Raw genomic sequence first — 21,202 nt, 5'->3', positions numbered from 1 at the left:
TAAGAAATGCCATTCACACCATACAGAAGGAAGGTGAAAGGGCCTCTTGACCTTTTGGTCCCCTGCATGCTGGCCTGGCCAGCAACCCATCCATAAATGTAATCCATTTATATTGTATTTATTGATATGAAATGGATCATACTGCATGCAGTAACATTTTAAATGTAAAAACGTATTTATGTTTACATTTCCCACACTGTACAGAGCACTAAATAAGCTAAAATAAGCTCTACATACACAGATATTGCAGTGTATAGATGCAGTTACAGTGGTAGAAAGTAAAGTAAGTACATTTAGTACATTCTGCTTGATTAGTAGATTTTATTTCCATTTTCAGTTGGTATTTTATCCAGTGTGTCTACAGTCACTGCTATGGCTTCATGTTGGTATATGATTGTTCTGCAATTAAATAAATTATTTTAAAATTAAAATAATATGGCCACTGCTACCCAGAATGCCTGTCTATGCCCGAAGTCCATTTTTCTTATTATCTGTCTGAGAGTAAATGTAATTATTTAATAGGTTCAGCCTTTTTATAGGATATTTCTGACAATACTAGGAATATAGAAAATCAGACGTCTCCTTTACTGTAATAGTAGTAAAAGTACTTTTCTAGGCAAGAGCTTACACTTTGACACGAGTATTGATCTTGTGTACTTCTACTACTATCTGTGTAAATGTGCAGATGTGAAATACAACAGTAAAAGTGTGTGTTTGACAGATGGAGGTAAACCTGGAGCGTCACCGTCCCCCGCAGATTGAACTCGGCGGCTGTCGGCTGAGCGCGGAACCGGTTTTCCGGACAATCCCGAGCAGCTACGAAGACAACCTCCCCTCTTCTTCCCTTCCTCCCCCCCTCCCCCCCCCCTTCACGCCTAATGTTGCTGTACCTCCAGCCCTCCCCCCCCCCTCCACCCCCCAGTATCAGAGAAGTAGAAACAACAAGCCGCCATTTTGTTTGTGCGGACAGACCGTCAGAAACAGGAGATAACCGAGAGAAGGAGCGACTCCGGCGACCGACGACAGCCGCTCCGGGAACCGCCGGGGGAAGAACGAGCGGCCGCGAAATCCCGTCCGCTTTATCGAGACACCGAAGCATCAGCAAACCGAAAAGACGCCAGTGGAGGGACCGTATCGGTGAAATATATATATGTGTATATATGTATGCATGAGAAGGAAATACTCCGAGAAATCCAAGGAAGGGGGTGTTCTGAGAGGAGAGGCGGAAGAGGGCTGTGAATTAACAGAACGACGAAGAGAAGAAACCTGCGAGGAAAAGGGAAAATATCAACATGAAAAATCATTATGTGTCCGCGGCGGAGGAAGGAACGAGCCCGCATAGACAATTATATAAATAAATTGCTGCCGGGCAGAAGGGAGAGGTGGAAAGAAAGACGGGTTTAAAGAGAAGGGGAGAAATCAGGATCAACACGAAGGGGGGCATTCTCCATCACAAAGAGTCAACGAGAGGATTTTGCCAGCCCAAAATATTCTAAGGGGGGTGTCAACATAATTGTGCCGATCTGAAGCTTTCCGCTTCCGAAATAGCCATAATTTCTGAGCGATCCACCGTTTATTTGTCACATTTCTCCTGCTCCGCAGCAGCTGTGTGCTCCTGGTTTGGGTTCATATCTTTTTCCTCTTCGCTTGCATGGCCAAGACATCCTAAAAGCAACTGCTAATAGCTCTCTACTGGGGGATGTGTGTCGTTGTTTTTGCATTATCTGAGATTTCTAGTGTTTAAAGCGAGCAAACCCCGGAGGAGCAACCTCTCCTGGAGCACACGATAAGTAACCCCCTGGAAAAATCAAACTAATTGGATCAATCTGACTGCCCGCTGATTGGCAATTAGCGCTGTGATTGAGCCTCAAGAAGTATGCTGTCAAAGGAATAAAGTGCATCAGAATCGACTGCACACATTTTTTTTTATTTTTTGGACAGCATTTCATGTGTTCAACCTTTGCCAAGCCTGCAGACTGCAATAGGCAGAATCGTGCAAAACGGTTGCAACAACCCAAATGTGCAATACGAGTCCCTTCTTTCTGACCCAGTGCCTTGCATGGTCAAACACTAAGTGCACCGTTTAGTCAGCATGCACATGCAAAAGCGAGAACTCATGCATGGGTATATGCATCTGCAGTAGATTTTATTTTTAGTTGAGATACTTGCAAGTGGGGGACTCCAGTGTTTTCACCTTTCTGCAGAACTGTTCTATTTATCCATTTACTATAAAGCCATTGCAAGTTATTTTTCCTCAGTATTGCACTTGAGAACACCACTTTACGCTTTAACTGCATTTTTTTTAAAATCTACTGCTGTTGGTCTCCACACGCTGCCTTATTGCCTCGGAAAGGAGTCGGTGGCTTTAGCAGCAGGTAGATGTCTGCTTGTCAGGTGAGACAAACTGTAAATGCAGCCAAAGATCTTGGAACTGTTGCATGAGATGTCGGCCTCCAGGAGTTAACACAGGAATACTCCTGCCTTGTGTTTGTAGGATTGCAATTATCATTTTCGTGCCCTGACCGAGACTCCTCATTGGAGCGTTTCAGACCTGAAATTCAGGATTTCTCCGCCGACGATGGCAGACAGGACTGATGGTAGCACCGAGGACGGATCTTGGGACAGTTATTGTGTCGCTGAAGAGGCTACATGAGGTTGTCAGAGGGCCGCACGCTTGCCTTTTTTGCCGACTCCACCTTCCCACCTCCTCCTGTTCAAATCTGTGAAGAAACAAAATCTCCGACAGGGGAGGGGGACTGATATCTGCAGAGAGGACTAAACCGAGAGGGAGAACTGTGAGGGAAACACTTCAACACTGCTGTCTTCTCCCCTACCGTCCCCCCGAGCGGTGGGGGAACGATCAGAAGCATTTCTTAAACGGACAAGGAGACGCAAATAAGGGAAATACGTTTGCCCTCCGTGGATCTACAGCATTTTTTTTTAATTCGTCAAAAATATGGCCGATAATGTCCTGGAGTCCGGCCCGCCTTCAGCCAAGAGGCCCAAGCTGTCCTCTCCAGCTCTGTCTGCCAGTGATGGAAATGGTAAATAAACTGCATGCATTTCTTAGTGAGTGGAAGATAAAATCATAAACTTGAAGTGACTGTAGATGTGTTCATTACTGGTCAAACATGGACGTCCCTGCAGAGTTGCACAGCAATTTAGTTGCTCTGACACAAAGTTGCTCTAAAGTGAAGCTTTTTAAACTTGTATTTCAGTGTAACTTTCTTTGTAAGAGCTCCAGGTTGTGATTTGAGTTTACTAAAGCAAAAATACGATGTCGTGCAGGCGTTAGCAGCAACTTTCCTGTGGTGATGTTTTGATGTTAGCCTCCACTTGCTAACTAGCTACCAACTGAGATCCACCTCCAAACAATGGGAGAGTCGAGTCACTCCAGTTCGCTTCAAGTTGTCCAGCTGCTTAAAAAGTTAATTAATTGGAAGTACGAGAGAACATATATCTTAAACAACATACTTTACAAACATTTAGCATGTAAAAAGTTAAAATACAGTGTCCAGAACACTTTTAGGAGAAAGTAACTGCAACCGAGCGAGCGAGCTAGCTAACTAGCTTGGCAGACAACCGGACCGGCTCAGCTGAGCTCGGTTAGCAAAGAAAACATTTAGCTAAAGCTTACTGGCCAACTGAGCCACCTTTTCCATGTGAGCTAACTCCTTCCGTGTTTATAGAAAAGTGAGTTTGAGGTGGGGATTGTCGTTTACTTCACGTGTTGTTAGCTCCGAAGATACTGTTTTAATGAAGTGCAGTCGCAGACCCGCTAGCTATTGTTCGACGCTGCGTTAAAGTTGCGCTGAGCGCTGTTGTCCATCCGAAGATGGAGCTAGCTGTGTCCAATTCAACTAATACAGAGTTTGAATGAAAGATCAAAATCAGCTGCAGTCAGTGTAACGTCGGATTTCTTGTTTTGTTCATAGGCCTCTAGTTTTCTCACTTGTACAAACGTTACCGACGAAGCCCATTCTTATTCATCCCCCATTGTTTGACTGCACCGTGACACTGCGCCGCACTTCTCGCAGTTTACTTTTCAGGATAATACAACACTTATCCCCTGAATGCTTTTCGCTTTGATTGTGAATTAAACCATTTTGCAAACTAATTTATTTGCTCGTATTGAGCGAGAAGCTATAAACTCCTGTCGTCATCTGCAATTGCATCCTGTTGTAAGTGGGTCCAAAGAAACCCAGTTATCCAGTTGGTGTTGTTTTCTACTGTGAATTATACAGTTCATTTTATAAAACGTAAAGCAAAAAAGGTTCATATTAGTGTGGACTAAAGTTGTAAATGCTGCAAAAGTTGCACCTTAATCTTTGCACACTCCACCGTGACTTTGATTCATGTTTAAAACATAGATTCACAGTTTTCCAAGTTTACTAAAATCAAAAGCCAGGTAGCCTCCTGAATATCAATACAGATTTTGCATGCTGTAATTGTGTCTCTTGTCCATACTGGCTGTAAAAGACACTTTCCTAATATACTTCATCAAAGTAAGTAATTGGAGACGATCCACAGTTCTCGTTTTGTGCAGTTATTTTAACTGTTTAATTTTGTTTATATCATTTCACTGCAGCTCTGCAGTTACAGAAAGTCCAAAAAGTGAATTTTGCACTAAATCAAGAGCATTAGTAGTCCATATACACAGGAGGAATGGTTACACCAAGCAAAAACTATTTCAGTGTTCATATTGGCAACTGTTCTTTGTTCTAAAACTCACTTGGAAAACTGAACTTATTCTCCAGTGTCCTACAGTTTCTGGTCTGTAATGCTGTGCAAACAGTGAGTGAAGAAGTAAGAAAGGAAAGGATGCAACTAGTCACATGTGTTAAGTCAAACACCGGCTCAGCATATCCTCTGTTATGCAGAATAATTTAGCAAGATGTAAACTAAGAAAAAACCTTAGTTTGTGACTCGAAAATGATTTTAATATCTTTCAGTGTACTTTCAAAATACTTATTTACCTTCTGTTGCAATGGATTTGACTTATGATCCTTTCCCCTGTGCCGTGCACTTGCACAACATTACTCTAGATCCAATGCACACATCTACCTTGGTACTGTAGTGTTTACCTCTCTGCGGCTTCTCACCCTGACCCTACTGCGTTCACTCGCCATGTTTGGCATCTTATCAAACCACAAACTGATGCCCAGGAGAGATGTCCAGGCAGCAGCCGGTGATGCACTGCCCAGCTCCAGATTGGTGGTTCATAACTTTCAAACTGTTGGAGCTGTAGCAAACTCACAAGAAATTAAATTTGTCTTAGAAAGTTTTACTATGTGCAATGCAAAGTGTACATTTGATATTTTGCTGAGCTGTCAACTTTGTAAATTCAATCTTTATTTTTCTGGTTCATAAGATTTTTGCTTCCCTTTTCTTCATGCCTAGATTTTGGTTCACTCTTTGACTTGGAGCATGACCTTCCAGATGAGCTCATCAGTTCCTCGGACCTGGGATTGACAAATGGAGGCGATGCCAGTCAACTCCATACCAGTCTTGGAGGATTGAGTGGAGGCCAAGATGCTGCTGCGAAACACAAACAGCTCTCTGAACTTTTGCGAACTGGGGCACCAGCACAGCAGGGTGGCCCGCCTTCCAACAGCGCAGCACCTGGGGCTTCCATGGGGATGATGGGAGGTGTTGGCGTTTCACCCAGTGGACCTCAAGGCATGCCCTCCCAGGGCCAGCAGCCACAACCTGGATTAATGCAGCAGGTTGGGATGGTTGGAGGGGTGGCAGGGCTCAATCGGGCAGTTGCCATGATGGGTGCTCAGAAGGGGAGCACTGGACAGCAGCAAGCGCTGATGGGGGGGCAGGTGATGAATGGCTCGCCAAGAATGGGTTATCCTGGCAGTGCAGGAATGGGTAGTAATAGTAACCTGTTGGCAGAGCCCCTACAGCAGCAGCATGGTGGCCCGCAAATGGGACCTGGAGGGCAGGCAGGGATGAGACCACAGCAGTCTGGATCACTGAACAAGGTAAGCACACTAGCATTACACACATTTAACATCTCAGTAGCAACAGTTATTTAGCATGGTGTCATTTTTGGTGAAGAGCAATTCATAACTGAGGGTAAGATCTTCCAAATGCCAGCCTGAACAGTGTGGTTTTGATGTTGTGCTCATTCCCACACCTGCATCATGTAAATCTCTTCAATCTATTCTCAGTGCAACTTTTTGCAGTAAAGATGTTGCAGTTAAGATTTTAAAGCCAAAAAGCAGAACAAAATACCTGGAGACTGCAATGATTCCTTCCACCAAATGGAATTTAGTAAAGCTACATTTCAGTATTTGAAAGATTCTATTTTTTTTGCCTTTTTATTTGTTTTTCAATACAGCTCAGATTTTTATTTGAGCTCAGTAAACTCATCGAAACGAAAGATTGACAGTAACTTCACTCTAAGCATTATGTAAACTTGGATTTAACTGAGTTAAACAGTATGTTCAGGTTTAATACCTGTTTTCAGACCCGAGTGAAGGTGTAGATCTGTAGCACTCGCTCATGTGATGCAGCCGAAGATTTCCAGAGCAGGTGCAGGTATGAGTGTGGTTATGTTTTGGATTGGTTGACGCGTCACAGTTTGCTCTGCGGTATTGATGGTTAACCTCCTTGCCAGTCGATACGCTTGCTGTAAAGGTGTGAAGGAAGTACTGTGTAAAATGGTTTAATTGAGGTGTGCTGTAACTGCACAAGATCTCTCTGTGGCCATGCACCAACAAACAGGATTTTTAATTGTTCTTTAGTTAAAATACAGAATATAATATTGTTGTGCACAAATAATGATGCAGTTTTACTTTCTCTTTAAATCCAGTACAGTGCACAGTTTAATTGGTCACTCAGCAACAGTTAACAAATCACTTCACAGTGCTGCAGTATTTTTATTGGATCTTCAGCCAGAAGTTTGATGTGCTGCTGCTTGAAATAAAGAGGAAATAAAGTTGGACCCAATGCTGAATATGGAAATACAAATACCTCTGCTGGTTTTGCAAAGTCTAAAAGGCGGCATTATGGAGAGCAAAGTAAGGTCCATATGAATCACAATCCAGTGCAGCATAAACTCGTTAGAAATTAATTTGTAACCCATTTTCAGCCTTTAAGCATCATCTACTCTTCTTATAATGCCTCTAGAAATCTCTCTCCAACATTTCTCTCTATTTTCTTTTTAGTAAGGCAGGGTCTCCTAAAATCCGATCTGATTGTCATCCCATGGATTCACACACCTGAATCTGCACAATTGGACCATGTTTCTGTGTTTCTTTGGGTTCCCTTTATCTAGTTTTGCTTCTTGAAAGAACATCTGATCATGCTTTAGATGCTGTCTATGCTGAAATAGAGAAAACTATAATCAGCTCACAAATATTCCTTCTGTTCTGTTTCTCTTCCTTACCATCTCTTTTATTTTCTTGTTGCTTCCCTTCACACTTCTCTCCAGATGAATATGATGGCCAATGCGGGCCCCTATGGTGGTCCGTACAGCCAGTCTGCTGGACAGGGGCTGCCTGGAGCAGGGCTGGGCCCACAGCTCCAGAACAAGGCGGGTCTGCCCAATAATATGGCCGCCCAGTTCAACATGGATAAGAAGGCACCACCGGGTCAAGGCATGCCTGGGATGGTAGGATTGTTTGTTTTTTCTTATTATTGGGGGATAAACTCTGTAGCCATGCATTCTGTTTTCTCACCTCTGCAGGTTTTGCATTTATAGCTGTTTTGCGGGAATACTTAGTTTCCTCTGTACATTTTAACTGGTCTCTTAACTTAAAGTAACACCAAAACAACAGTACATTAACATCACACATTATTATTTACTCTTACATTATTGATTTTATATTCAAAGGGAGCAAGAGGATTCAAACACACACAGTTCACAGACAAACCAAGGCCACAACCCACTGGTAGACCTGGATCAGCTTCTAGCGGATAGGGTGTTATAAAAGCCTGTTTTTCAGTTTTCTTTGTGACTTAACAAGGCCATTGGTATGTGATAAACAAATGATTACTCCTGTGTCTGCATGTGTGTGTGTGTGTGTGTGTGTGTAAATGGAAGAGGTGGAGAAACCAGTTTCTCCACAAACAGAAGCCTGAAAAGACATAAACAGTGCAGGAGAACCTTTAAGATTGTATCTGCATAGACTGGTGTGGAAACAGGGTTTATGTAAGTCTATGAATAAATGATCACCTCCTCTCTCACCACCTGATGGTTGATCATCAAATTTATAATTTTCTATCCACGCCTTTAACTTTCTGTCAAAGCTTTACCTCTTCATATCTGTCATGCTACAGCTCTGCGATGACAGTGTTTTGGATCTTCACCTCAAATGACCCTGATGAATTGTTTTGTTTTCGAGTGATAAATCCCGACAGCAGGGAAGCTTTACGGTGTAAAATTCTTCTTTTTACTCTTGGGTGACATTTTTGACTCAAAGTTTTCCACATAAAGAGTGAAACAAGTAGTCATATAGCAACATGTGGGAGTAGTTCATGCAAATGATCAAATCTGAGGTAAGCACTGCTACCTACTCATGAACAGGTGGCATTTATGAAGTTAAAAGAAGAAGAAGTTTAGAACAATTTTGTGCAGTTAAAAGTTAAATCTGACTAGTCCAAACAAATCTCATATCATAAAGCAAGAAAGTAGATGTTTTGCATGAGGCTTGTTGTGAAATTCTTGGTTTAAAAGTTGTAGGAGGCAAAGGCTTGGGGTCTGTCCCACATTCTTATTGCGTAGTTCATCAACTTTTATCAGGTTGTTTGAAAGTTAAAATGATGGTTTCTTTAGAGAATAGCTACCTCAGATGCAATGAGGTTTAGCACCATGTAGGTTATTAATGTCCCTGTTTAAGTCTGTAATCCTTATATAAATTTATGGAGAAACATTCATTAGCTTGATAAGGTAAGGTATTTCTGAAAAGGTAGCTCCAATGCCTGATTTGAACTCTATTAAATCACAGAATGGACATTGTTCATATGTTTTTGTCCCACAATTGTTCCAACTTTGCTATGAAAGGTAGAAGTTTGGGAAGTGTTGCAATCAGTCAGGCACCCATCATGGTCAGCCTGTAGAAGTGATCTGGAGTCGGCTCTCGCATTACAGTTTGTTTATTCTACTGCTATTTGGCCATAATTAAAGACAGGCTTTACTTTTAACATTCATTCTCTTAGTGGTTGTCTTGATTTTAGTTACAGAATAGCTGGAAGCATTGTTGTGAAATAGACCTACTAATTTTTGGCAGAACATTTTAGTGTTTAATTATTAAATAACGTGAAGTATGTACTTTATCCTCTGAAATATTTGGATGAATTGGTTAAAAGAGAGACTTTGGTTTCATCTATGAACAGCTGTTTAATGTTTCTTTGACAGCAAACACTTTAAACACATTATTTTTTACTTATTGGAAGGGAAGTTTCTGCAATGCACCTATTTCCTTTGTAGTTGTTTGGTCAATTGAAATTATATTGTAAATACATTTTTCTGATGTTGCTCCTTTTTCTTGTGTGTCCCAAGGCCCCTCAGCAGCAGCCTGGAGCGGTCGGGGGGGTATCCGTTGGTGGACCAGCAGGAGTAGGAGGCGCCCAGGTTGGGCTTAGTGCAGTAGGGGCAGGTCCCGGCGCAGCACCCCCTACCGCAGACCCCGAGAAGCGGAAACTGATTCAACAGCAACTGGTCCTCTTGCTCCATGCGCACAAGTGCCAGCGGAGGGAGCAGGCCAACGGTGAAGTGCGGCACTGCAACCTGCCCCACTGTCGCACCATGAAGAATGTGCTGAACCACATGACTCATTGCCAGGCTGGCAAATCCTGCCAGGGTGAGTCACTTGAATTGTTCTGATTGCCGAGTTTATGAAATGTATCATTCTTTAAAGATACATCATGGATCTAAAGCTATTCTTTAAATTTTTTGTGTGCCACTTAAATATCTCCTGGTTTGACTCTGAGCTTTTTCTTGTGTCTTGCTCTACTGTAATTTGTCTCCATCTGGACGTAGTTTTATTGCACCAAATGATTCATACAATGACTTTTCTAGTATCTGGCTACACTCTGGTTCTATTATGTTTTCTCTTACCCTTTTCTTTGTCTCACAGTTTCTCGTTTGAGCTGTTCCCCCTTTTGTCTTTCACTCCTCTACCCTTTTCCTTAAACTTTCTCACTATTTCTGTTTCTTCTTCTGCAGTGGCACACTGTGCCTCATCCAGACAGATCATCTCTCATTGGAAGAATTGCACACGACAAGACTGTCCTGTATGTTTGCCATTGAAAAATGCAGGAGACAAGAGGAACCAGCAGTGTGAGTGTTTCACTCTCTCTTAGCATAAATTAATAAACAATAATTATCATAAAAAAAAATGAGAATCATGACGGAAGACCTGAAGCCATAATGTTCTTCCTTGTTACATCTTTCTATTTCTGCTTCCTATTCTCCTTACAGCTCTTGTGAACAGTGCCGCTGTAGGTTTAGTGAATGCTTTAGGTTCAAGTGTGCCAGGTGGACAGTCCAACACTCCGAACCTGAACCCTCCCAACCAGATTGACCCTAGCTCCATAGAGCGGGCCTACGCTGCATTGGGCCTCACTTACCAGGGAAACCAAATGCCGCAGCAGCCACCACAGACCAACATGCCAAACCAGGGTCTGCAGGGGCAGCCTGGGATTAGGCCTCTAAACACCATGGGTTAGTTCATTTGCATGCACCACAAATTATATTTATTAGTAACTTATTAGGACTGTTGCTGAGTATGGGTTTTTATTCTTGACCTTCCAGACAGCAGGTGTAACGAAATACTATACTCACTTTCAAGTGCATTTGTGGCATTATTGAGTCAATAAAGCTATCATCACACAGCCTACATGTGGAATAAAAATCATCTGTTAACTAATGTTTTGTAATACAGTTTACAAATTTACTGCTGTGTTGTACATTAATGTTGTTTATACTACTTTTCTAGCTTGCAAAGAAAAAAAAAATCTGTAGCTGGCTTTGAATAGCTACAGTTGTTATGCATGAAAATCTTCAAATTTGAAATGTTTTGGTTAAAATAATCTCAGTTCATGTAAATGATGTCAGAATTTTAACAATTAAAAACCACATGCTTTAAAATCTCTCTTTCCAGGAGGAAATTCCATGGGTGTAAATGGTGGAGTTGGGGTGCAGCCCCCAAACCAGCAGTCCAGCCTACTACCAGATGCCATGTTGCACAACAGCATGAATGCACAGAGGTATGACTCCTTTTCACAGGTCACAGCTACTTGTTTTTCTGTAGTCAGACCACTGACATGGCTTTCAAAAATAAAAAACGTTTTATATTGGTTAAGTCTTAAGGTTAACACTCACTAAAGTGGCATTGACTGTCTGTCCCGGTTGTCACAAAACCCACATGTTCTTCTGTATTTTAGTAGCATTTTCAATCACAGTAGATGAATAGAAACACTTAGTGCAAAAAAAGAAATAAGATATCTGTATGAGCCACAGACCCAGCACATAGAGACAAGATAAGATTAAAAAGACGTGGTCATAATAATGTTTGTCAGGTGAGAGATCAACTAACATAAAACACACTGAATCCAGCGCACTTTCCTGACATGTTCTGTTAACTAGTTAACTAAGTCCTTTCCATGTTGCCACAGTGTGCTGTGGCGTTGTTACCTTTTACTTATTTGCCTTTTTCTGTGTTGTTTCTTCCAGTTTGATAAACGATGCTGTGGGAAACTTGGGCTCAATGCCCACTGCAACTCCCCCGTCAACCGGAGGCATGAGGAAGTCTTGGCATGAAGACATAACACAGGACCTCCGCAACCACCTTGTCCACAAGCTGTGAGTCTGCTGTGTCCTGCAGGGGGACACATAAAATCTCATTATGGACGAGAGCTGTTAAAATGAACTGTATATAAATATAGCACTCAGTACTGGTTTTAGATAGTGTAGCTCTGTCCTCAAACTGATTTTAGCTTTGTGTCCATCCTGTGTGTGTGTGTGTGTGTGTGTGTGTGTGTGTGTGTGTGAGAGCAGTGTGCAGGCTATCTTCCCCACTCCTGACCCAGCTGCACTGAAGGATCGGCGGATGGAGAACCTGGTGGCATATGCTCGAAAAGTAGAGGGAGATATGTATGAGTCAGCCAACAGTAGGGTAAGAAACTAACACACACACACATAGTTTTAAGAAATATGGCACGACCATCAGGAAATACATATGTTTATTTTATGCACGTTTTCACATTCATTCTGTTGTGCTGCATCAATTTACAGGCGGAGTACTACCACCTGTTAGCAGAGAAGATCTACAAGATCCAAAAGGAACTGGAGGAAAAAAGGAGGACGCGGCTACAGAAGCAGGGCATGATGCCCGGCCAACCTGGTATACCCTCCACAGGCCTCCCTCAGGGGCCTCCCAGCATGGGACAGCCACCTATGGCCCCGGGCCAATCTCCAAGTAAGTAAACATACTTTTTTTATTTATTTTTTATTTTTAACCTCCCTTGTGCACCTCTGTGTGTGCATAGACATGTAAATGCATGTACCTAAACTGCTGGTATGCAAATAAGTTTTAGTACTGTACTTTGACAAATTTGTGTTACGCGACAAATCTGCACACATGATAATAAACAAACATTAAAATTGTCAGATTTTCTAATTAAATATAGGTCATGGAAATGTGCAGCTTTATAGTGAAAATGGAGAAGAAACTCTTGGACACCACTTGTTTCAGTATGAAGAAATGTCTTTGCTCTGTCACCCCGTCAGATGGTCCTCACGCTGATCCGTCTATGGTCCGACCAGCTGGACCTAATCAGATGGTCAACAGGATGCAGAACAAAGCAGGTACGTTTAATACATCTAAATGACACAATTAAAAAGGAAAAGCCGAGTGACCAGACCTGGAGAAAGTCCATTTGTAATGTTAAATCAAACAAAAAAGGAGTTGGAACATCCTGTGAATTACACAAGAGTCGGTTTAAATGGGATTCTACTTGGTAGAGGTCAAATTGTCTTTGTTGAATGCAACAGGCTGGATTCGCTCTCTAATGGTAGCTTTCTATGCAGGTATTAGGTTTGGATATTGTATCTGTCCCTGAGATTTCTAATACAGCCAAGGTGTAGGTGTTGAAAATAGTTCCTGTAACACCCGCAACAAACCTTCAGAACCAGTGAAGATATAGTATGTTTCAGGCCAGACAGTCGGTGCCACTTTAGTGAGTGTTGACCTTAAGACTAGTAAACTATTTTATAAACTATGTGATCATCCAGGTAAGGTTCTTGGATGGAAACTGGACTTCCCTCTTGTTCAGTTGAAACATTTCACTACTCATCCAAGCAGCTTTATCTGAAGAAGCTACTTGGATGAATAGTAAAATGCTTCGACCGAACCAAGTCCAAGCTATGACTCAGCTTCCAGATAAATATAAGAGTAGGGAAACTGCTTGGCTGCAGTGAGCATAAGGTGTCTGATAAAAATCTGTTATGTAGTTCTGGTTCTGTTGCTTGTGCAGTTCATTTTTGGCATGTTTTGTTGATTTCCTAACATTACTGTAGAGTACTGTTATTTTTTTTTAATGATGCTTATCCTAAAAAAACAAAACAAAATGTTTCCACACTTCGCAGGATTTATCATGGGATGGCAGTCTTTTCGACTGCCTTGCTAGTTTTCACAATTTTTCATTTGCAAATGGAAAAGTCCCCCACTTGGTTTACTAATGTGTCAACTGGGCATTTTTGTGCTAATAAACGTTCTCATTACCTCTCATTTTGATTTCTGTCTGTTTTGTGTCCTGCTTCTCTTTTAGGTATGAACCAGTTTGGTCAGATGGGGATGCAGTCGATGGGTCAGAGGTCAACACCACCTCTTCCCACTAATCCTCCAATGAACCAGGTTGGTACCAGTGTCATCATGTTATCTCACTTTTTTTGGTCTTCTCATATTTTCTAATGTAAAATTTAAAAAAGGATCTTAAGATCTTAATTACATCAGAAACTACTGTTCACATGTTGTTTGTTGTCTTGTGCCTAGATGGGTATGGGAGCACCAAGGATGGGTCAGCCCAATGCAACACAGTTACAGAACCAATACCTCCCAGCAGGCCAGTTTCCTGGGTCAAGTCCTGGACTTGGTTCTGGTCCTGTTGGTATGAACCAGCAGGGACCACAGAGTGCTGTGCCACCGGTAAGAATTACATGAGCTCCCCTACCAATGGAAACTTGGTTCTTTGCAAAAATAGAGAGAGAATGTGATATAATGAAATTCTAAGATATTTTCAGTTTGATGTGGGAAATCTGCCAAACAAATGAGGATGAACATAGACATCATCTCTCATAGCAGCGTTTCGGGAATTGATGGATAGTGATGAATACTTTATAATTAACTGCACTGCCTTTAGGATTTTGGCTCGTATTTCATGACAGCTGTGAGAGATGAATCACAGTGTTTTTTGTTGGCTTTATCTAGAGGTTTCAGGACTGATTATTCGTGCTTTGTGACAGTCTTCCATATTTAACTCATTCATTTTAGAGCTGTCAATAAGACTTATTACAAATAAATTATGTATTCTTTTGTCAAAGCTTCTTATTTCACTGTTAGGGACTCCTCACTTTTATTTTTCTTTAACCTCTGTGTCCCTTCCTCTTTAGCAGAACCAGATGTCAACGCCGCCTTCCCTCCCAGCCAGCAGCCCTGCACCACAGTCCGTATCAGCTGCTCCAGGCTCTGGAGGCCCTGGAAGTGCCATGGGCCCTGGTAGTGCCAGTGGTGCCACGCCTTTACCCAACCTGCCTCCGTCCTCCTCTTCCACGCAGCCCAACTCCTTCCCTCACTGCCCACCTATCCGAACAAACTCCCCCTCACCAGCACGCAGCTTAACACCTCAACCCCATCAGACGCCTCCTACATTACCTGGTTCCCAGACCCCACAGCCACACACCCCGAGCACACCTCAGCTGCCCCCTCCACAGCACTCGCAACAACAACAAGCATCACAGCAGCCGCCGCCGCCTCCATCAGGGCAGGTGATGAACTCTCAGAAGACCAATCAGCATCCGCAGCAGCCGCTTGGGGGGGTTCCTTCCTCAGGTCCCCAAGCAGGTCAGGCTCCTTCAGTGCCTACCCAGAATGCTCATGTGCCAGTGCAGTTGCCACAGACTCCAGTGAGTAGATCCCATGACTTTCACTACTTTTCTAACCTTGCCTTATTCAGTGATGCTCTAGAACCCAGTTAAGTGAGCTTTATTGTAGTTGCATGCAAGTTTAGTTCTTATTCTTATTCTCATTTCTTTGCATTGGATAATAAAACAGTAAAGAGTGGATAGAAACAATACATGCATCCATTTTGTGGATTCTAGCTTGCCATTTCTAAACCTCACTAACGTTTGTCCTTTTTCCTCAGCTATCTTCAAAGCCTTCTCAGACAGAAGATGGTCAGGTCTCCTCTCCAGCCTCGGTCAACAGCAGCACTGACCCCAGCTCTCAGCTCGCACCGGCAGACGGTCCTGCTCCAAGCCAGGAGGATGTCAAAGTAGAGGTGAAGAAGCAGGAGGAGGATGATGATGAAGGGCCTGAGACCCAAGCAGAGGGCAAGGGCAAAATGGGTAAAGGACAGCCTGATGTGAAGATGGAGGAGAAACCAGAGGTATGATCATTATCCACATTACTGAAAATATTAGTCTATTATAGTCTTAACATTTGTGAGGTAACAAACCTAAATTTCATGCCTTTATTTATAGTTAAATATTGTTTTTAGGCCTTAAGCTAATTACAGTCATGATAAACTTAACAACACCTTCCTTCCAGATAAAGAAAGAGAAGCTGTCAGGAGAAGGATGTAAAGGCGAGCCCATGGATACATCTTCATCCTCCATGTCATCATCAGTAACAACAGGTGAAGACAAAAAGCCGGAGGTGAAGAAGGAGCCCAAAGAAGAGGACGACGGTTCAGGGTCAGCAGCCACCAACAGCTCCCCAGCTAGCACTCAAAGCAAGAAGAAAAGTAAGTGTTCAGTCATCACTATGTTGTAGGTATAGCATGTGCCATTATCTGCATGTCAATAACTGGGTCATTTTAAGTTTGCACACAGTTGTATTATTAATCAATTATTTAATCAATAAAGCTGTCATGTTCTTTTTTTCCTTTTTTTTTTTTAAACCTGTATTTGAACATTCAAGTTTATTCAACTTCCTTTGTCTGATTAAAACTGCTCTACACACCAGTAATGGTTTGGTACAGACACAACAGACAGAAGTTGAACAGATTGTCTCATTAGCGACAGAGCTGAGCTAAGTTCTTTGCCTGGAGAATGTTCTGTTCCCTCTTTAAGAAAATTTCTTGCACTAAATGATGTGCAGCCGTGAATAAAATGCCAGGGGGAAGTAAAGAAAATAGCATGAAAATGAAAATTGGAAAATAACTCCAAGAGCTATTGTAACAGACTACCTTAGAAGATAACTGTTAGCTGTTAGGGGCCGTGAGAGTTGAAATTTGTCAAGTCATCTCACTTTGTGATGTGACCGTAGATTAAGCAGAGAGGAGAGATTCCCATGTAATTTGTACCTCTGCCTCTTCTCTTCCCCCTCTGCCTTCATCTCTAAATCTCTGTCATTTCTCATTTTTTTGTTTTACCTCCTTTTCCAGTTTTTAAGCCGGAGGAGCTGCGTCAGTCTCTGATGCCCACTCTGGAAGCTTTATACCGGCAGGACCCTGAGTCCCTCCCATTCCGTCAGCCGGTGGACCCCCAGTTACTGGGAATACCCGTACGTATTCGAACTAGTAACAAAACTAACCTGGTAAGGGACTGCACTGGCTGCCATTTTGCTTCAACTCCTCTGAAAACGTAGCTTTTTTTGTTGTTGTTTCCTTCTTCATTTTTATGTTCTTTGTCGTAATTGTCATTTTTTCTGCATATGCTTCAAGTTTCTTTAATATTTTAGTTGATTTCTCTTCCATTGCATGTCAGAAGATTAGAAAATGAGACTTAGAAGTGTGTGTGTGTGTGTGTGTGTGTGCGCCCATCAGTTTGTGCTCTCCCGTCATTTGTAAGTCAAAGCAGCGGCTCTTATGAACATTTGTCTTTACTTTGATGGAACTGTCATGAAGAGCAAATGGTAAACTACAAATGCAAATCAGGCATAAAACATTAAGTTATCAGAAACCTAAATTGTGACATGTCACGTGGCCCAGGGTTCCATCCTAATTATTGACCGTTTGTCTTTCACTGCACTACACATACTAAAAGAGACCATGTCATCAAAAACACAATTTGTTTTAAGCCCTAACAGCAGTTCATGAGCCATTTGCTTTTACTAATCACTTTAATTTGTTTAACTTTTGTCTTTTTTTAGGTTTTAATTTTTTTTGCAGTTTCATCTTAGTATTCCATTGCTAGCTTTCTAGTTCAGTTCCTCACCAGTAGTAGTTTAATGCTGTGCTATATGTAGAGGTGGACAATACCCTCACTGCATCCAAATTTAGATTAAAAAAAAAATTTGATCAAACCCTACTCGGTACTCAAACCTTACAGCTATAAATCTTAGCTATGTTGATAACAGAATGACTGTATCAGACCTCGTCACTGTCATTCACAAAGTTAAATTAAACCATTCCTGAGCGAGCACTGAGTTATTGGCTCACCTCTTCTTCAGGAGCCTTCAGTCAAGTGATGCAACTTTCCACTGTTGATATTTACAGTATATAGCACGATTGTCAGTTAAACGCTCAACCACTTATTGACCTTGCTATCAAACTGGTGGGATATACAAATACTGCATTATTGTGATAGTACACAACAAAACTGACTATGCTCATATGCAATATCAAAATATTCAGACTTATAATCTCATAACTGTCAAGTCTTACAATAATTGCATTAGTTTTGAAGTTGAACTGTGGTATATTTAATCCTATGCATAATTAAAAACAGATTATATTTGGTCCTCAGCTTTAGCAAAAGTGATTACATGTGTGATTTCCTAAACAAGCATGGCTCCACATGGTCAGGAATTGCCTGAGCAAGTAAGAACTAGACTTCAAATAGATAGTAGCTGCTGAGCGTATGCTGAAACACAGGGACGGCAATGGTTACGAGCAATAGGCAGAGCCGTATCAATAACTGATGATATTCATATTCATAAGAAGTTGCAGCAAAAGTTGTACTGAGAAACAGATGGTATGTGCATCTGACTTGGTACAAGGGTTGTCTGTGGAAAAGTGATGTTTTAGTGACTGATCAATATGAAGGACATTGTATAAGGTCTACTACCTCAAGAAGAAAACCACTGTTCAGAAAATTGCACAAAAATGCAACCTGACTTCATGGTAACATGTAGTTTATACTGTATTAGTAGTCGGATACAGAAATGGGGGGAAAAAACTCCTAGTTTTAAGGAATTATTTTATCTTGAAAACCAGAAAAGAGAAAAAACGAGTGGTATCTCACTAGTGTTAGTCATACTTACATTTTTAATTTGTTCATCCTGAGATTTGGCTAAAACAAACCAATTTGTATTAAAAGAAGAGGATTTAAGTGATACTGACTCAATTTTGTGGTATACCGTAAATTTGGCTCTGCAGGTTGGTAATATGCATCACTTGTTTGTTCGTGTGTGCTTCCATTCAGAGATGAGGGTCTGTTTCCTAACTATTGTTGCCATGGTGACTTGGAGATGGACTCTGCTCTTTGAAAATCACACCTCCTTATTTATTTATTTATTTATTTATTTATTTTGTTGGTTGAATCTCCAAAAGCCTTTCTTTTCCCTCGCTCTCTTCTCCGCTCATTTGTAAAATGGAGTTCCTCCTCCTCTCTAAGAAGAAGCGGATTACAGACGACAGGAACAGAACTTGGAGATTTATCCGTCCCTCTTACTTTTGCTTCAGCACAGCACTGTTGGCTTTAACGCCGTCGCCGTATTGCCACTCATGCTGCTGGCGTTGTTAGTGCCAACCGCTATGTTGCTAAAACAGTAAATCTCTATCTGCCTGTTGTTGTTGCCACTGCTCTGTTCTTCTTGGTTTTGCAACCTGGTCACCACACAGGCCCAAAAGCTTTGCTTGCTTTCAATTTCTAGCTGTGTGGCACAAGTAAAAGAAAATTTGATGAATAATAATCACAGGATCATGCAGCTGTTTTTTTTTGTTTGTTTTTGTTGCAGTATGATTATGTCAAATGTAAATTTGTATGAGCAGCAGAGGACCTGACAGGCTTGGTGGCAGTTGTCTGGTCCTTGTTGTGCAGTATAGTTAGACTTTAAGTGTAGGGTGCAAAGCAGAGAGCTGGAGGGCAGAAGTTGTCATGTCTCTCTGTTTGCACGTGAACCTTCTTCTCTGCAGCGCTCAACAACATTGTCCCCCTGCACCCTCTTCTCTCCCTACTCTGGTCCTGCGCCTGACGACCACAATGCTGCTGCCGATGGTGATACTTGTCCTCTTCCTCTGACCTTCTTCTGTTGGATGACCACACCCACCACCACCATCTTCCTGCTCTTTCTTCTCTCTCAACTCAACCTGCTTCTTAAATGTGGATGGTGCCCCCTGCAAACCAGGACTACTTTGACATCGTGAAGAACCCCATGGACCTGTCGACCATTAAGCGGAAGCTGGACACGGGACAATACCAAGAGCCGTGGCAATACATCGAGGACATCTGGCTGATGTTCAACAACGCCTGGCTTTACAACCGCAAGACATCCCGCGTCTACAAGTACTGCTCCAAGCTGGCTGAGGTGTTTGAGACAGAGATCGACCCTGTTATGCAGGGCCTTGGATACTGTTGTGGGAGGAAGGTGAGTCACGAATGTTTTTTAAAAATATCACAAATTCCCTATAGTTAGATGTCAATTTTTTGAGCTAATTTATGAATCAGATCAGAAATTTGTATAAATATTAATATTTGTTTTGTTGCTGAGATTGTTACTACTCTTATCTGTATGGTAAACCTGACTCTAGGAGCCAATTAACAATTGACATAAAACAAAGGCAAGAAACTGTCATCCTGCTGATGTTAATTGTTAATTGGAGTTGCTGTTAGCTGGATAAATCACTACCTTTTGAAAAGAGCCAGATTAGCTGTTTTTCCCATTTCCAGTTTTATGGTAAGCTAACCTACCCAGCTGCTGCTGTAGCTTCATATTTAATAGAGAAATGGCTCACAAGCCTGTACGATGAGTGTGTGGTATGTGTGACAGATGTAATTTACTCGCTATGTGTCTAGGGCCCTGTGTGAGATGAATAATTCTGGATTTCCTATCTTGGTTACAGTTTTGAAGTTCGGTTGTTTTACTTTTTTTCCCTTAGTGATTAGAGCTGACATCCTCTAAAGTTTTCAGTCTGGTGCTTAAATATGAATGTCACTACGTACTGTATTGGTATCAAGTCACACGTCTTAGTATCATCATGTGTAAGAGTGTGCATCTACTGTATAATTAATTGGGTTCTCTGCTCTGATACTGTTGAAATGATATCTTATTTTTGTTTACACTGTGTAAACCTGGAAATAAAAATGTTTCAGAGTAGTTATGAGATTATCAGTATGTAGCAGGACAACAACTCAACATGAATTTCAACTTAACCAGGATGTTAAAGTTATTTGTAAATCCACGTATGAAGAACGAGGTCCAGTTTCTGTCACACAACAGATCTTCTGACCACTTTTTTTGTCTCTTTCTTCTTTCAGTACGAGTTTTCCCCCCAAATTCTTTGCTGCTATGGAAAACAATTATGCACCATCCAACGTGACGCTGCTTACTTTAGCTACCAGAACAGGTAAGGGCTGTCGGCACATTGGAGCACACAGACCATAGACTAATCTAATAGCGTTCAGAAACCCTGATCTACGTTTACATTTTACAGCCATTTAGAGCAGGCGACTTGTCCTGTTGTATTTTGCACGCTTGTTATATTTCCTACAGCATAGCATCAATAAATCAGTGCAATCACAGATGAGTTTTAATTTGGCTTCAAATGGTTACCTTGGCACCATCTTCATTTTCATAGTTCACCGTTTTAATTTTCATTATGTTGTCATTCATAGAGTGGGCGCCTGTCTTCTTTATTTGTTGCTCCATTGTAAGATGCACAACACATGACTGCCTGTATTTTCTGGTCTTGCATAAATTAAGGGGGGTGGTCTGTTCTCACCACCAGAAGAAAGGTTCCCACTTTATAAATGAACTGAAAGGATGATGGGTCTCTGCTGCTTTTAGCATTTATTTATTTATGT

General features: G+C 41.7%; 1 protein-coding gene across 1 annotated transcript in view; it reads left to right on the top strand.

Annotated features, from left to right (window-relative positions):
- The first annotated feature begins 933 nt into the window (after positions 1-933).
- ep300b (E1A binding protein p300 b) overlaps positions 934-21,202 on the top strand; it is a 32,874-nt gene continuing 12,605 nt past the window's right edge. The window contains 19 exon segments of the mRNA XM_026345561.1: positions 934-3,044; positions 5,401-5,990; positions 7,445-7,624; positions 9,515-9,815; positions 10,181-10,294; positions 10,436-10,678; positions 11,118-11,223; positions 11,690-11,818; positions 12,014-12,131; positions 12,251-12,434; positions 12,746-12,823; positions 13,786-13,871; positions 14,010-14,162; positions 14,627-15,139; positions 15,379-15,621; positions 15,783-15,978; positions 16,621-16,739; positions 19,527-19,766; positions 20,657-20,745. Coding sequence (XP_026201346.1) covers positions 2,957-3,044; positions 5,401-5,990; positions 7,445-7,624; positions 9,515-9,815; positions 10,181-10,294; positions 10,436-10,678; positions 11,118-11,223; positions 11,690-11,818; positions 12,014-12,131; positions 12,251-12,434; positions 12,746-12,823; positions 13,786-13,871; positions 14,010-14,162; positions 14,627-15,139; positions 15,379-15,621; positions 15,783-15,978; positions 16,621-16,739; positions 19,527-19,766; positions 20,657-20,745 — 3,770 coding nt within the window. The 5' untranslated portion in view covers positions 934-2,956.

Source organism: Anabas testudineus, chromosome 8 (assembly GCF_900324465.2).
Source record: "Anabas testudineus chromosome 8, fAnaTes1.2, whole genome shotgun sequence".
In the NCBI taxonomy this organism is placed as follows: domain Eukaryota; kingdom Metazoa; phylum Chordata; class Actinopteri; order Anabantiformes; family Anabantidae; genus Anabas; species Anabas testudineus.
Note: the sequence above shows the minus strand (reverse complement) of the source record. Positions and strands in the feature narration are given on the sequence as shown.